The following is a 17,747-nucleotide window of genomic DNA, read 5'->3' as shown; positions in this document are numbered from 1 at the left end:
AAAAGGCTATTTAGAAAGACTATCGATAATTACAAGCCAACAGCTAACCCGAAACAAACCAAATATTCTAAAGTGGAAGTATGAAGAATGATGTCGTTCTGACGCACAACAGCCTGGATCTATGGCCGTCTCTTAATATGCCTTCGTGTGTTCTCATACGGACGCAAGACAAGTAGGCTAGAGAACACACTCTCCTTGTGGATCAGACATCCTCGAGCTCAAAAGTGGTCATCTCGTGTTTCACGCCCATCATGCGCTGTGCAATCAACTGGATGTTATTTATGTTCTGTTGCTTTTAGGCTGTGTGAAAATAAATAAGATGAACAAGACACCCAAAGAAGGCTACTTGTTTTTATTCCAAAAGACGTGTTTTACATCCATTTTTACTTTGAATAAAAACATATAAATATCACAATATTCCCCGGTTGTGATAGAAATAGTTAGAAGTGAGGCGGTGGAGGGATGCTGACAAACTTTCAATGAACAGAGGTAAGTCACATAGCCTCATATCTTAATTGGGTTGATTACCTGAATGCGCTCCTCTCAAGTTAATCAGGTTAATTATCTGAACGTGCTTTTTTCAGGTGAATTATCTAAGATAATTTATCTTAACTTTGTTAATAAAACATCATTTGATGAAAAAGCAGAAGGGACAATTTTCACATTTTTGGGGTTCTCAGGAGCAAAATTCATCATAGTTGGGTAAATTATACCGTGTAGGCTATATAAAAAGTGCATATTAAAAGGAAAGGTGAAGTGACACTGGTAAACATGCCTCTGTCCCAACTTTTTTTGTAGTGTGCCATCAAAATCTAAATTTGTTTGTACAAAATACAATAAAGTTATTAAGTGAAAACATTGGAAATCTTTTATTTGTACATTTGTCAGTTAAGGTTCAAGAGAATTACAACTCACAGCTTCTTTTTATTTTATTGCATTTTACAAAATGTCCCAACTTTTCTGGAAACTGGGTTTGTACAATCATACAAATATTTACAGGCTATACAAAAAGAATCACATAATGCTTTAAAACTATGAGACGATTTTATAGTTACGCATATGTGCAGGCTCATGATATGAATAATCATTAAGGATTTTAAAAGATATCATCTGTTGCTACACTGACCTTCGTTTTGTGTTGAATCTCCTCTAAACCACAGTTTTTACCCTAAAGAAACTTTAATGTAACTGTGATCAACAAACCTGTTGATGCCAAAACTAGGAAATACAGAAATAAAATATCAATAACATTATCAAAACAATTCACATTCGTTTTGGCTGAAGAATAATAATACAGTTACTAAAGCACAAATCTGTATTGAGTCTTACAGCTCATAAACACGTGCACTGCATTCCATCATGTGAGAGTGGATGAAGTGTTTCCCAGTCGGATGTTAACTCAGTGTGAGGGAGATTGGCACTTTACATTCCAGGAAACTGAATGTAAAGAGAGAGGAAAAAAACCACTTACTTTCACATAGGCCTAACTACAATTTTATCAGCATAGAATTAAATACACCCCACAATCACGTAACACTCAATTTAACTCTTCCCCCGTCACATTTTATTTTATTTTATTTTAGTTGCTAGCCACTGCCAGCATTTTTGATAATGATGCAATGACGTCTAGCTCCTCCTCTCTGGACGTCTAATGGAAACAGAGCCTCTGCTTTTCAACAAAATAATAACAAAAATAATAATAATTCTAGTTTCAAGCATTCATAATTTTCGTCTTCACTTGAATGTGGGTAAGTTACATAAACATTTTGAACAAAAAAGACTATGCCTGGATCGGATTCAGAAAGATGATCAAAACATAGAAAGTAGATCATTTCCATCGACACCCACAAAGCTGGTCCTATACCTCTCTATGGGTCAACTTTTCATTCAGTAACGTTGAGGACCGTTCGCACCAGGAACGAAAAGTATCAAGATAACTATAGCAATAACTATATCAGTGTCTTCACCAGCGGATGATATTCTTTTGTTTATTCTGTTTATTCCAAGTCTTCTGTCGCTTTAAATGCTCAAGCTCTTTAAAGCAGGATGGATTCTGATTGGCTGTCAATGTTTTTATCGTTCATCAGCTGGAAAAATTCATTCCAAAAGTGATTCCAACATTATCATTCTTATATAGTTTATATATAGCTATCAATCTTATGAACAATGCTTCTATCACTCGTTTCTGCTTATTTTTCGCTTGATTTTGGATCCGGAGATTCTGTACTCTTTCAGAAGATGTGTAATAGCGCCCCCTACAGTATAACTCTGAAAACTGGCGGGGAAAGAGTTAAAGGGATGGTGCGGAGTAAAATCAACCTAGGGTCCTTTGCACCATGACCTCGAGCCAAACACCCCCCCCCCCCACCCCCCCCACCCCACCCCCCCACACCCCCCAGAAGCCTTTTTCCCCTTGGTCGAACATTATTAAAGTTAGAGCTTATTTAGAGATATCAGCCGGATGGCTTAGTGCAGGCGCTAATGGATCCAAGGCTGTATCTCGTAAATTACCCCACTAATAATGCCCAGAATGGCACCAAACTTCTACAGTAGTACAAATAGGTTATGTACTCCTAAAACGAGGCATTGGAAAGTTTGTAAGTACATCAGGAGTTTATTTAAATAACACTTGCCTGACGGCTCATGCTACCGCTAACCCGGACGTCGACGTCACTTCCGTGATTTGGGAAAAGCACGTAAAAGTCCTGGCAGGATCTAGAGTAACGACGAATTATTATTTTTTCCGAAGTGTTGACAACTTAGCGTTAACTAATAATTGTTATAAACTGGTACTACCAACAAAATATTAGTGCATTCCTGGAACTGGGCGTCGTTACAGTACATCCTTATGCATCGCTTTCTGCCTGGACTTTTACAGGCTTTTCCCAAATCACTGAAGTGACGTCGACGTCCGGGTTAGCGGTAGCATTAGCCATCAGGCAAGTGTTGTTTAAATAAACTCCTGATGTACTTACAAACTTTCCAATGCCTCGTTTTATGAGTACAGAACCTATTTGTACTACTGTAGAAGTTTGGTACCATTCTGGGCATTATTAGTGGGGTAATTTACAAGATACATCCTTGGATCCATTAGGGCCTGCACTAAGCCATCCGGCTGATATCTCTAAATAAGCTCTAACTTTAAAAATGTTCAACCAAGGGAAAAAAGGCTTCTGGGGGGGGGTGTTAGGCTCAAGGTCATGGTGTAAAGGACCCTAGGTTGATTTTACTCCGAACCATCCCTTTAAGCATAAGAATTGAACAAATTATTCAGAATGGAGCAGAGCATCCATGTGTTGCATGTTCTACACAGCATTCATCATGTTGACTAATCGGCATGAGGAGAACAATGGGGGCTGATACTTCACATTTACATGTTTTTGAAGTTTAACTTGTAATTAAAACTTCACTGGGAACCTGGAATATCCAAACACTCACCTCAGTTCAATTATAGTACACTCATATGCAGATTACTTTCAGATCCTAAGAGGAAGAGACAGGTGCGTAGTTTTAGGTATCACATCTATGGAGTCAAATAAAAGGCTAAAAGCCTCATAATTAAATGCACGTTTTCTACAAATCCACAAAAAAATTGTTACCATCAGGTGGATCTAATTTCTTGCTGTTTTCTCTCACAAGTTTCAATCCTTCAAACTCAAGGTATCCAGTGTCTTTTTGAGGGTTGTCTTTGTCTTCAGACACTATGATTAAAAAGAACATCATATTCATTTGGACACTTAAGCCATGAAATGTCTGAATGTCATTCTATTGGACATAAAATATGAAAACGATTGTCATGTATTGTAAAGAAAGAAACACACTTTTCAAGCAAAAAATTTGACAAACGGAGGTTTTCTGGGTTTAAAATGCAGATTTATAAGAGTTACCAAAGTTTCCAATAGTTTTTGAGGCCACAAAATTTTCAATGTTAAAAGGAAACGACTTCTTTGCAAATTGATTATGGTAGCTTTTCAAAATGAATAGAAGGAGTTTTCAATTGTATTGGAACTACAACTAAAAGAACATATTTTCTGCGGTTAACCCGACAGCATTTTCTGTTATTGAGCTTACTTGATGTTTGTGTAATACTTACGGTTGGGTGGATCTTGAATGCTGCTCTGTCCTGCAGGTTTCACTCCTTCACCTTTGATTAGTTTTCTTTCCATCTCACATTCTCTTTCACTCAGAGGTTGGGGTTCAGACACTGTAGATAAAAACACAATGACATCTTGAGTTCACATACAGTAGAGATCTAAGGATTACCTGTAGCAACGTGTGTGTGTGTGTGTGTGTTACTTCAGGAGAGCAATCTGTGTTGTGTTGTGTTGTGTTTTCTTTTCCTTTTTTATTGAATTTAATCATATGACAATTTAGAATCATTAGTCATTTATGTTGTTGTCATTTTAATTTACATAATTTATCATTCAATCATTTATTCATTTTATTATTGATTTATGTCATTTTTTTATTTTATTATTATTATTTTGTTTAACTTACTTTCGTTTCTCTTGTTGCGATTGTTATTTAAACTTATGATTGTGTGGTTTCATGGGATGTTTGTCTAAAGCAAATATTGTGACGCATAACAATGTGTGTGTGTGTGTGTGTGTGTAGCTGGTATTCTCTATGATGTTAAGGGGACCAAATGCCACGAGAATAGTAATATTTTACAAATCCACAAAATAATTACCATCAGGTGGATCTAATTTCATGCTGTTTTTCCTCACAAGTTTTAATCCTTCAGGTGATCCAGTGTCTTCTTGATATTTGGTTTTGCCTTTGTCTTCAGACACTATGAATCAAAAGAACATATTAAAAACTGAAAACTTATTTGGAAGTATTTGGACACTTAAGCCATAAAAAGTCTCAATAGAAAATATGAGAGCGAGTGTCATTTATTCTAAAGAAAGATGCACAAACACACTTTACAAGCAAACGATTTGACAAGAGGTTGGCTGGGTTTAAAATGCTAAAACATTAGATGTAGTGTTGAAGAAGACTTGAAGAAGAAGTCAATATTGCATGTGTCTGTTGTCAGTAGATGATGTTGATATGTGATTGCTGAGATGCTAAGGGGATACCGCCTAAGAAATGCTAGATGGCAATGTTAGCTCATGCAGTAGCTATTTATTATTTTATCTTATTCGAGAGATGCATTTGGGTGGAGTGAGAGCATGAGAAAGAGCCTTGAAGCCAAATGAATGACGGTTGTCAACCCCGATGAACCTCTCAGATACATGACTGATAACCGTATTATGCTGCTGCACTGCACAATTATAAGAGACTGAACTTCTCTTTTTTGATGGCCTCTGTAATAATAGGGCCATCGGATATGCGATTTTTATTTTACGCAAGTACAGATCTCTTAGGCTACAGGAGTTTAATCAGGATACTTGACTGTATTTATGAGGAAAAGTTTTTCGAAACTTCTAATCAATTTTAGCCTAACAATTACTTCGCAGTCAATTAAAAATGTTTTCATGAAAGTTCAAAATATGTAGCCTAATGATTAAATGCAATTAAATGTGAGGAGTTTTAGGCTATAATTTGTCTTATTTTATTCATTTGTAGTGCTTGTTTTGTGTGTGTTTTTATAGTATAAAAAAAATTTCAGTTAAAATGTATTAAATGTAACTTGATAAAACTGACCCAAGATCAGTTAAGGTTAAAACCATTAGACACTCGTTCATGGGTTCCACATATCAAGATCATTTCGGAATTTCGAATTTTCGTGGTAGCTCGTACCAAGGGAGGGCGTGGTGAGCTGGAACCTGCTTATGTCACGTGCCACCGCTTACGTCACGTACCACCGCAAACATCCAATAGGAAAATTCAATTGCAGTAGCCACCATTCAACCTGAAGAGGGCAGCACTCAGACGTTTTTACACCATATATTGTAGAATTAAAACACTTTATACCCAAATGTCAATCATTATTCGAATCAATGAACAGCACTAATAAAGCCCCATTCTTACAGATCATTAACTAAAAAAAAGTTGGTTTAGGGTTTAGTTACCCTTTAAACAACTGTGATGTATTGTTCTTTTTTAAACTGTTTGATTTTAAAACTCTGATCTCATGTTTTTATGTGTATAAATTATATGTTAGTATTCCCAAACTCTCTGACAGTGTGATCTATGGGTTATTTGATTGCTGTGATATTTGTACATACATATATATATATATATATATATATATATATATATATATATATATATATATATATATAACATGTAATTAAAGTAAAAATGATTGATAAACACGTCTTTGGTATGTTATTAAATGGGTGTCTTGTTCATTATAATTATTTTCAAATAAAAGCAACAGAACTTAAATTCCATCCAGTTTATTAGCAACACTGTGAACGAGCGTCAATCCCGCAATATCCACCTGATCTCGCAGGAGGTGTCAGATCCACTACGAGAAGAGAGAACTGTCCGGCTTGCCTGCACTTTTTTCACTCCAAGGCGCATCTCAAACAAGCCTTGTATAAAGGTTTCGAAAGCGCCCATAACTACCAGATAAAGGATGGTGAAAATACTTACCACTAGGGGGAGTAACTGCTGTTGAGATATCATGGCCATGCTGTGATCCAGTGACTGTCTGCAGCAGGTTTCTCTCTCCCTCATCCAGTTCCACCTCTCTTCTATCCGAAGTTCTCGGCCTGTCGTGCTCTTCTTGCGCTGGAGCCTGGACTTCTTTTTGCTCCTGTAATCTGTTCTGCTCTAACTGTGTTTTTGTGAGCAGAACTTCTTCTTTAGGCCTATCTTTTGATTCCATTGGATTCTTTTCTAGCTTTTTCTCACTGCCTTTGAGCTGCAGTTCTCTTTGAAGCTCCTCATATTCCGACTTCAGCTGACTCTCTGTTTCACTGGAAGCAGTCAGTCCTACTTCCATCTGTCTCTTATAATACCTGAGGGCACACAACTCTTCTTTTAGTTTGCGTTTTTTCTTTTTGAGGGCATCTATATGTTGACTTAACTGATTCTCTCTGCTTCTGGAATCACGTAATTCCCCACTTAACTCATCCACTTCTTTACGCAGATCTTGTAATTCTGTCCCGTTTTTGGAATTCTGTTTTTCCATTTCTGTAATTTTAGTTCTTAGAGTTTCCTCTGTTGTTTTCATTTCTGCCAAATCTCCTCTCAGTCTGCTCTCCCTCTCCTCATATTTAGCATAGAATTCTTTCTTAAAAAAGGTTTCTGCTTTGTCCAGCAATTCAAGATCCTTTGTAAAAAAGTTCGCATTTCTCCGTTTTGTCCCAGTAGTGTCATTAAATAACTTTAGAACATCGTCCTCATTTTCATTTAAAATGTGGAACCTGTTTCCACACTTTCTGACACATTGGTTCTTGCCTATATCGCTGTTCCTGCTGTAATCATGCATAAATAACACCTTACAGTAGTCTAATGCCTCCTGCCCGAACACTTCACTGAGAGCTTTTAAAATGTAATGCTCTTTACCAGAGTTACGCACATCTCCAAGCACTAACAGAAAAGCATGAGGCCCAGGAAAGACCCGTGAGTAACAAGCCTCCATGTCCATTTTCATAAACCTGATGCTATCGCTGAAGGAGAAGTACATTTTCATGTTTTCCAGCCTATAAGCATCTGTTTTTACTACAGAGACATGCCGTCCGCCGACACAAGCCTCTCTTAACTCACACGTCCCCTGTTTAGTGGTATCAGTTCCATCTTTTGACTTAAGAATTTTATCACAAGCTTCATTAATGAGAACGTCATCACTTCCAAGTAAAATGAATCTAAATCGTTTAATGGATTCTGTGGATTGTTTTGCTTCGTCTGAAAATGTTCCATCTGTTACAAAGAGAATAAAACCAGGTAATGTTTTAATGCATTTGTGGTGTAAGGATAACTGTAAATATAATCTAAAATCTGCACCAGTGGTGTAATCTGTGATGTACTATATCTGCTAATTAGTTTTCAAAAACTCAAACATCAAAATAAAAAGTAATCTTCATTTTACCTTCCATCAAAAAAAGTAAAGTCAACAAGTCAAAACGAAAGTGTTACCTCTCTTTTGTAGTCTCTGCGCCATGTTGAAGGTGGAAAAGATTATTTGAAAAAAAAAATGTAAGGTTATTAATTCGTTATTTTAGTTAAATAAAACAAAGAGCAAAATGAATACTCCTCCATCCAGCTGCTATTAAGACAAAAGTTATGAAAATTAAACCATGCTCAGACTGCAGACTGGAACAACACTTGAACAAAGGATGTGGTTTGGAGCAAACATACAGACTTCAAACCAAGAAGGAGGAGGACGCATTATCGTGTGACATCAAGAGAGTTTCAGTTTATTACTTTTAATTTTATATGATTTTTATGTTGCTGTTTAATCTTAACATTATATGCTTTGTTATCTTAAATAAGTGGTGAATGTCTCCATCTCTAGGTTTTTAATGGCAGATGATGATGATGTTATGAAGCAGTCATTTTCCATTTCTTTTACTTTGGTGTAACAGTTAAAATCAGGGTTGCCAAGCCAGAACTGGGCTATTTTTAAACAGTTGACACTGGTTGATTTCCCCCCCCAGCAGGTTAAACGTTTGACATATTGCATCAATTATATTTGACTGAAATGCTTGTATTAAAAATATTTTAAATTCTATCAATGATAAAACTGAGATAGAAGTTTTGCGAAGGAGGGCCACAGGTAGGGAGCCTTAAAGGTGAGTTTATCATAGTGGTTTTCATTTTGTAAATACCATACTAATAAAGCATACAGAAAAGCAGATGAGCCCATTTGACGAAGAAAGCAAATTTGTGTTTAGGGTGCAATTAAGGTTGTGAGAGAGGGCTTGTTGAAATAGTTGTCCATCTTTGTTTATGACAATCTAAGTGTGAGTACAGAGTTGTTTTTTGCAAATCAATAACCTGCCTGTGTTTTAAAACAAATTTAACGTTGTGTTCATATTCTGTGCTCATCTGCTTTAGTATGCTTTATTAGTTTGGTGATTACTGAGTTTGGTCTTTTAATTTCACTGTCTTAGTACATTAAGCAACGTGTTTTTTTCATGTTAAACGTTTCTTAAGAATGTTCCTTTTTTGCCCCCAGTTTCGTTAGGCGCACGCCTAGTAGTCACGGGCAGCAATGATATCCAAATGAAAATTTCAGTCTCCTCATCCTCTTCACAATATGACACCCCTTCAAATGGCTTTTATGAAATTGTTCCTTAACATGAAACAAAGCATGATCATATATTTCCTGTCACTTGAAATACGCTTGAGTCTGAATGGGCTAAAAAAAATGACAGGCATCCTTCCTCTTTTATTTTTCTCCTATTTTCTAAAAATGTTATGTTAAGTAGTGTAGCCTATTTGTGCTGAATTAATGCCAATTAATGTTTCATGGATTTTCCTAGAATGTTTCACAGGTTGCCACTGCCGGTTATGGCTTAGAAGGGTAATAAAATGTATATGAATCCAATCACCTTGGATTAGGGTTTCCACAACTCAAAAATCCCAGATTAGCCCCTAGTTCCAACCGTTGCTCAGGGAAGGCTTTTTTTCAGTTGTTTAGAAGGAAAGAGTTATCACTATATTCATAAGAGTTTATCGTAAAAAAAAAATGTATAGTGAAAAAAAAAAATGTGCCTGATTTGATTATTGTGGTGTCATCACAGGTCGCAGGTAGGTACAGACATATAGATTGAGAGATTAAGCACATGATCCTTATTAATCTTCTGTTTACACATAGTATTCTTCTTATTAACTGATATTATCTTCTAAAATGTCATGTAGTGTTGAATTTGTTTATTTATAGATTGTAGAAAGAACATTTCTAAAACGCTTTATTGTAAAGCACAATGTTATAATCCATGTCATCCTGTAGTCATGTTTTACATAAAACTTAAATAAAAAAGTACACTATTATAATACAACAATATACAAAATGTGCCATCTATCAGCAAAGATAGACTTTTACTGACATTTACTGCTTAGTGTGACGGTTGTTGATTGTGGAAAGAGATGGACTTTAACCACTTGTGTTTTCCAGAAGTTAGTGACATAGAGCCAGACTGAGTACTGTTGGCATAACATTCCCGGGCTTGTCATTTAAGGCAGAGGTTAACCAGCAGTCAGACGGGAACTCTATACTCCTGATACTGAGAATTTCATCTGTTCTGCAGTCACATAATTTCTAAAGCTGCAGCCTGAATAAGAGGAAAATGATCATCACATTAATTTTCACTGGATAATAATACAAATGGTAGTTATGATTTTGTAAATGTCACATTAACAATACATCCAAACACACTTGCACAATTACAATCCATTCGCTGTGGATGTTAATTTATAATAAGCTTTCAAATAAATCATGCAGTTGATCTGGTCAAGAAATAGGGATGTTTTAGGGAGCCAAAGATTAAAGGCTGACTGAGGTTAAACTAAACATACTTTAAATCAGCTGTTTGCATCTATCTGGTGGTTTAATAAAGATGTTTAAATGTTCTTTTGTTAATGGGTCCATCAGTTTGTCTATAAAGTTGTGGAGACAAGTATTGAGATGACACATAAATAAAAATAATGCTTCATGTAACATAATTAATATTCATCATGGACAAGAAAAGGGGAGTGTGTGTGTCTGATAGCTTTGTGCAGAACTGTTTCCAACTTAGATATTTAACCAGATAAATTACTACAAATACTGATGAACCGAACAAAAACTTTTTTGATCCTCAAAACTCACCTCAGTCCATTCAGAGAACAATCCATGGTCCAGCTTCACTTTTAGACACTAAAAACAAAAATGTGCATTTATGTGCCAGTTTTTTTTTTATTTTATTTTTTTATAAATGCATGTTTTTAATATATAATTTGTACTTAAATTGTGTTTCTTAATTAGATTTATTAGTGATGTAGTATAAACAAACTGGTTGCAGATGAATTGATAGAATTCTTACTGTTGGGCGGATCAATTTCCTTGCTGCCCCGTCTCACTGGTTTCAGACTGTAAACATACTGTGATCCACTGGGTTGTGAATCTTCCTCTCTGGTCTCAATCTGTCCTTCTCTTTCATCTTTGTGCTCTGACACTTAAAAAATGAAGATATGAATCATAGTTTTGTGTGGTGAATGCATAAAACCATTGAAATGTTATAAACAGGCTCATGTTCACTATTTTAGACACTGAGAACAGTTTTGTTTAGATTAAATTTATTTTAGATATTTCAAAATTTAATTCATTTGAATATTTTCATTTGGTCATCATTCATTTGCTTGATTAGCTTTTTTTAGTGATATACACTGTGACACAGTTCAAACTAATTGGTAACATTTAAACAAAGTTTTTAAGTTTATTGACAATTCTTACTGTTGGGAGGATCAATTTCCTTGCTGCCCCGTCTCACTATTTTCAGTCCTTCAAATTTTTGTGATCCACTTGCTTGTGAATCTTCATCTCTGGTCTCAATCTCTTCTTCACTTTCATCTTTATGCACTTTAAAACAAACAAATACAAAAAATTAGAACATGTGCTTACATGATCGAACATTTAAGGGAGGCTAAAATAGTTCTAATGAGCACCACATTTTTCTATTCAGATATAAAGTGTGTCATATATGTTACCTGACAGTCAAGAAGGACAAAGTTACCAAGCAACATAAAACAAATGGACTTGCATACTCAGTTTCGCCAAGCTTGTGCCTAGACTTTGGCACAAATATTCAAAATTCTTTAATCTTGCCCAGTGACTTTGTGTGTATGACATATTGCATAGCAATGCACTTAAATCAGGACCCACTGTTCTTTCAGATGCTCTTAAATAGTGTAACTGATTGTGTTAACTCTCCAGTGTAACTAGATACTTACCGTCCTGTCTTTGTGCTGTCCTTGGCTGTCCTCTTATTAGCAGGGCTTGCTCAGCTCCTGCTTCAGTCAGTATTTCTTCTAGTGTATTGCGCTTGTGTCTCTCTTCTTGCAGCATTGCATCTTTCAGGTCAACTTCTGTTTTAAGGTCCACAATTTCCTTCTGTTTTTTTTGCAATGTCTCATTCATCTCTGTCAATTTTCTCAATAGTTCACTCTCCTTGGTTTCATATTCAGTCTTAAATTCCTGTTCAAGATGAACTAAAACTTTTTTAAAGACCTCAAAATGATTTGTAAAAAATTTACTTTTTTTACTCTCTATCATTCTCTCCACTTTTACAAATAAGCGTGTAACACTTTGGTTCGTGCTGCTTAATATATGGTACCTGTTTCCACATGCCTTAACACAACGATTATCTTTTGGCTGATTACGAGGAAATGCATTGATGAACAGCACCATACTGTAGTCTAAAGCCTCCTGACCAAACACTTCTCTGATTGCATCTAAAAGCCAATGCTCTTCATTGCTCTTGTCATCAATGACTAAGAGAAAGGCATGTGGCCCAGGAAAGACCAGAGATTCACAGAACTCCATTTCATTTTTCAATGATTTGACTGCATTTTTGAAAAACCAGAATGATTTCAAGCGTGCCAACCACTCAACTGGAGTTGTCACTACAGACACATGGCGATCCTGAACACAGCCCTCTCTTAACTCACATATTCCAGGACGTCTCCTCATTATTGCCTGATTTTCTCCTAATATGAATGCACGAACTTTACTCATTAGACTATTATCACTTCCAAGCACTATAAATCTCATGTTTTTAATGGAGCCAGTGGAATGTCCTGCTGCTTGCGTGAATGTTCCATCTGTCAAAAAGGATAAAAGTGAGTCAGGTCACAAATGGAAAAGCATACCCTTCAAATAATACAATGATAAAACTGAGCATTTTAATCTTGGGTGCTGATAAATAAGCTACAGATTAATAGAGTATTCCAGCTTTGGTAAAATACACATAACAGCTATGACAAAAAACATCTGTTCACCACATTTATCACAGAATCATTTTTTTCTAAATAATGACTGTTGTCCTGGCCTCCAGGTCACTGTTGTATAAATGACCCTCCTTTTGGGAAATCTATGTTTTCTGCATAATTATGCTTGTTTTTCATTTCTCTTTTATTGAATGCCCATGTTTATAAACTCAGTAAACGTCTTCTCACTCTCAACTGCTTTTGGTTGCATGTAGTTTGGCATTAGAACGGATGATCCGCTGATCTTCCAGGTCTCCCTGTAGCGCTGTCTTTGGTGTCCTACATTACAGACACGGCTGTTTATTGCTCTGTTCACATCTACAGTCCTCATGCCTCCTGAAGCAGGACTATGGCATGTTCACACAGGTGATCAGAGACCTTGAGCGTCATTCTGTGTTTTTCAGTCAGTAGAAAGATCTCCTTAATGTCCTAAGCATTCTTTTTACGGTCGTGTTGACCGAATATTTTCAGTCATTGCCTGAAGTTTTTTAGCAGTGACGGAAAAATCTAAAGGTAGTCCGTAATTTTGACAGATTACACTGAGGGTTATCAATGGTCAATCAAACAGAATTTTTACGACCCTGTCCCTGTCCTGGTCCCCCTCTGTGTTTGATCGCAATCAGGGCCCAGTGCGGTTGCACCGCCCTAATAACGGCCCCGCTAACATTGATATCAACAATACACAAGTATGTATTTAAATGCTTATCTTTGTATAACACTTTTAACTCATTACTTCACAATAAACCTAATGTAATAGAAAAACTTACCAAAAATGTACCACTTTAATTCACAAAATGGGCTACTTTTAAAGGGCCCCTATTATGGATTTTTGAAAATGACCTTTCCTGTAGTGTGTAACATAGCTCTAAGTAAATGAAAACATCCTGCAAAAATTTTTATCTGAAAGTGCACCGTATATAAATTTATGGTCTTTCAAAAGTAAGAGTCAACTCTGAGTCAATTAAATGAATCGTTTTTCAAACGAGTCATAAGCCGTTTCATTGTGACATCAAGACGAAACATTAGCATATTGCCCCGCCCACTTATTGCACGCAGACAAAAGGGGAAAACTTGAACCACAAACACTTCATCTGATTCCTGTGGATACTGGACAGCATCATGTCTAGAAGACGCTGTGCTCTATAATGTGATGGTAAAGCCAGTTTTTTTTCCCCTGCCCAAGGACGAGCATGTGAAGAATCAGTGGTTAAAATTCATCTTTACCACGATATCACAGCAGTATAATCCTAAACTTTTGCTGTGTTCCCTTTATTTCACTGACGACTGCTTCTCAAATCTCGGAGTTCGATACAGGATTCACAAACCATTTGCTCTTGAAAGATGGTGTTCAAAATACTTAGTTTTGAGTTTTATATTGTGTAGGTCTCCTGCTAACTAACTCACATTATCACTGTCTTAAATACTTCTGCTAATCAGTTGTGGGCCACTTATTACCTATAACTGTGTCTATTAATGCAGATTGTCTGTCATTCTCACTACTTTGAGGAAATATTTGTTTTACCAACGTTTATGTTACATCAGATCATTCACTCTAGAGCTCGGCTAATGTATACATGCACTGTTATTGATACAGTTTCCACATATTCGCTGCAATATATTTGAAAAATACTTGAAAAAATTGTTGATGGACATGCACTTGTTAATGCTGATAATGGTGAGGAATTATAGTTGCAACATCTCATAATGTCCCTCAAACTGAGTAGTGTATCACTGAGAAACGTCCTGCTCAAGCCATCATTGCGATGGAGGTTCGGGGTGAATTACAGTTCTTACAATGTTTCATCATCGGACTCGCGCTCGCATTGATATGGTCAAATCGACGTCATTGTTCGTTACTGTGTTTAGTTTACAGTGTAGGAAGCCTCAGGACAAGCAGAGCTGATGTTGTCATGGCAATGGGCGGTTTTGTTTTCGACATGCTGTACACGGTAGACCAATCACAACAGACTGAGCTGTCTGGCCAATCAGAGCAGAGTATATCGCGGAAAGGAGGGATTTAGAGAGATTGATTCATTTGACGAGTCGTTTGAGAGTCATTGAAAATGTGATGATGTGCAAATGTATATTATGAGGAAATTAAACAGTTTTTTTTACCTTTGATGCATGTAAACATGTTGTAGGAGACTCCATAACAACATTAGGAAACTTTAAAATAGCATAATAGGGGCCCTTTAAGTAGCCTAATACCACAAATAATTGTTGATTATTCAATAAATAAACACATACATTGTGGTCCATGAGTTGAAGGATTTTCCTGCTTGTCCGCCACTGTCGACGGCCTGTGGCGCTGTCGAGGTGCTGTAAGTCTATAATCTGCATCATCATTTTCTCCTGTGAGTAAAAATATGTTTGCAGTTAAAACACATTCATGTTGGCCTGACACTTAATGAGTTTGTCCTGATGTCCGCTTAGTCTGCTTAAAAGAGCTTCAGGTGCTTAAAACATGTGATTCTACAGAAACAAGTGCATTTATTCCAGGGGTTCAATAGAATCATGTAAAATTTGGAAATTTATAACATATATATATATATATAACATTTTATAAAAATACACAAAGCTCTGGATAGCCGGGATTTCATTCAATTTATTAACACTACCACAGCATAAAGTATTACAAAGTTAATGCAATTCAATTTACCGGTATTCAAATCATGAACAAAAAAAGACAAATATCTTACCATCATTTTCATCTAAGAGACGAGTTTCTGTAAGAAGCACAAAAGACAAAGAGTGGTAGTGAATCAAGATTGATAATGAACTAAAATAACATTTAATGATTTGATCATATAGAGTTGAATCTAAGATTAATAGTATGATGCTCATGTCTGAAGTGTCTTATATTTACAGTGATTCAAATACAAGGGTGTAGCATACTGGAGTAATTACTATACTACTTAATAATTACTATACTTAAATTTATACTGTATATATATTTATATATACTTTACCAAAGTACTTCTGAGAATTAATACTTTAACATTTACAAAGTCATGCAGGACACTTTGACTGAAAAGTTCATGAAAAACTCCAGGAATCATGATTCCATCAGTCATGTTTTAAATAAAGCTTACTTTAGAACTTATAAGCACAATTACTTGTGATTTTTGTTACATTTTTACTCAAGTGGGTTGTTTTGACTAGATATCTGACTTTTAATTTAGTCCGTTTTTGACCCAGTAAAGTTTAACTATAATGTATCTGTATTTTAGACCACTGATTTAATAACCTTAATTTAACTTACCCATTTCATAATCGCCACCATGTCCTGAAAATACACACACACACACACACACACACACACACACACACACACAAAGATTAATATGATAAGCAATGCAAAAAGCAATTGCACTGAAACTATATTTCACCGTCTTCAGAGATAAAAGGTTAGTCTGAGTTTGCCTACCTTTACGGGCGCGTCTCCGAGCCATACTGTGTAGAGAATGAACAAATTATAAAATAAAACATAAAAAATGGCCAGTTATTAGGAAAAACATAGTCAACACAAACGCATTTTGAGGAAGAAATTTCGAAAGTGAAAGATTGTTGCTATGCTGCGTTCCAGACAGCTCGGAATTTGTATTTTTTTCCACCTTGTTCATGGAAATAACGTCTGATACTCAACACAAAGTCTGACGTTCGACCCATGAACTCGGTACATCGATCAAGCCCAACCTCAGCGAGATGCGTCATTTGACGTCCCTTCCAAGATGTTTGTCCTCCTTCCAATGAGCATAAACGTAAAAAAAAAAAACTTTAACATTAGACAGTTAGTTTATGTAATAATACCTTAGTTTTAGCTTTTCGTCAGCTGTTTTTAATCAAGATAAAAACAGCTGACGAAAAGCTAATGCGATTAATGTTGTTTTTTGTTTTATTCTGTTCTGTTTTAGTCTGACAGAAAAACACGATATGCTCTCGTTGTGTCCTGGCGACATCATGTGGTCAACATGTGAACGTGACGTAGCCTACTCAAGGAGGTCTGAAATGGTCATTTTAATTTGGAAATTTCCCACGGATTCGCAACCTCGTCCGGAATTGTCTGTCCTCCAGTTGCTTCACTCTCCTATCCAGTTATCTCTCTCTCTATCTCTCATTTAGCTCCTTGGTTTGGTTTGTACTTTTCCCTCTCTCTGTATCATATGAAATTCTGATTGTAATTTTTAAATTAGAAATGCTGCCTTATTATGTTTTGCTTCAGTCAGAATATTTTGTAATTGTTTTTTACAAACTTCTTCTTTGAAGTCTCTCTTTATCATCTTTTAACTCTCTCTGTCTTTGTAAATGATCTGCTCTTCATTTAGCCTCTGGAAGTTCTTGCTCTGTGTTTGATTTTTGAATAAACTATTGCTTGCGGTTGGATTCTCGCCTCTCCCCGTCCCTGCTCATACATTACACAACTGTCTTGTATTTACTTGTGCACAAACATATTTTGGAATGGATATTTTTTATGTTTTTATTTTTATTTTTTTATAGTCACTATTACTCTAAAATATTACAAGTGTCTAGATAAAACTGGAAACAAATTAAGTTCTTTAACTCTCAAAATGTACCTCCAAATTAGGCTACAAATAAGATAGTGTGACTTCAGCCTGATTTGTACATTAACCTTAAAATTCATACATAGATTTCTCTTCTCATATGTTTCACATTAACTGTCTTTTCATGTGAAATTCCAGGAATTACTAATTGTCTTTGATCATGTGTAGGCTACATATTTCTACACTCAGGTGTTTTATATTAGTGGGTCAAAAATCTTTTAAAAATTTTTTGTTCAACTCACACAATTCAATGTCGTCTCTGAAACCTGTAAAATAAAAAATAAGCTAAAAAATAATCTAACAGCAGTTTAATTTAAG

The 17,747-nt window shown here is 35.8% G+C and overlaps 2 protein-coding genes across 2 annotated transcripts; both read right to left on the bottom strand.

Moving 5' to 3' along the window:
- Positions 1–906: 906 nt before the first annotated feature.
- LOC311277002 (uncharacterized protein) lies at positions 907–8,229 on the bottom strand. Its single transcript, XM_084387094.1, has 7 exons — positions 8,035–8,229; positions 6,547–7,818; positions 4,691–4,792; positions 4,094–4,204; positions 3,600–3,701; positions 3,439–3,483; positions 907–1,437 (listed from the first exon to the last, which is right to left on the bottom strand). Exons 1-6 carry the CDS (start codon positions 8,057–8,059, stop codon positions 3,449–3,451), a joined length of 1,647 nt encoding a protein of 548 aa, XP_084243220.1. The 5' UTR covers positions 8,060–8,229; the 3' UTR covers positions 907–1,437; positions 3,439–3,448.
- A 1,526-nt stretch (positions 8,230–9,755) lies between these two features.
- Positions 9,756–16,804, bottom strand: LOC311277435 (uncharacterized protein). The gene is made up of 10 exons (XM_084387752.1): positions 16,564–16,804; positions 16,295–16,320; positions 16,130–16,153; positions 15,567–15,593; positions 15,115–15,219; positions 11,833–12,702; positions 11,336–11,461; positions 10,926–11,057; positions 10,712–10,759; positions 9,756–10,175 (listed from the first exon to the last, which is right to left on the bottom strand). Exons 2-9 carry the CDS (start codon positions 16,317–16,319, stop codon positions 10,722–10,724), a joined length of 1,347 nt encoding a protein of 448 aa, XP_084243878.1. The 5' UTR covers position 16,320; positions 16,564–16,804; the 3' UTR covers positions 9,756–10,175; positions 10,712–10,721.
- Positions 16,805–17,747: the final 943 nt, after the last annotated feature.

The sequence above is a fragment of the Rutilus rutilus genome, assembly GCF_951802725.1.
Source record: "Rutilus rutilus genome assembly, chromosome: 18".
Classification (NCBI taxonomy): Eukaryota; Metazoa; Chordata; class Actinopteri; order Cypriniformes; family Leuciscidae; genus Rutilus; species Rutilus rutilus.
This window is presented reverse-complemented; position numbering and strand designations above follow the sequence as displayed.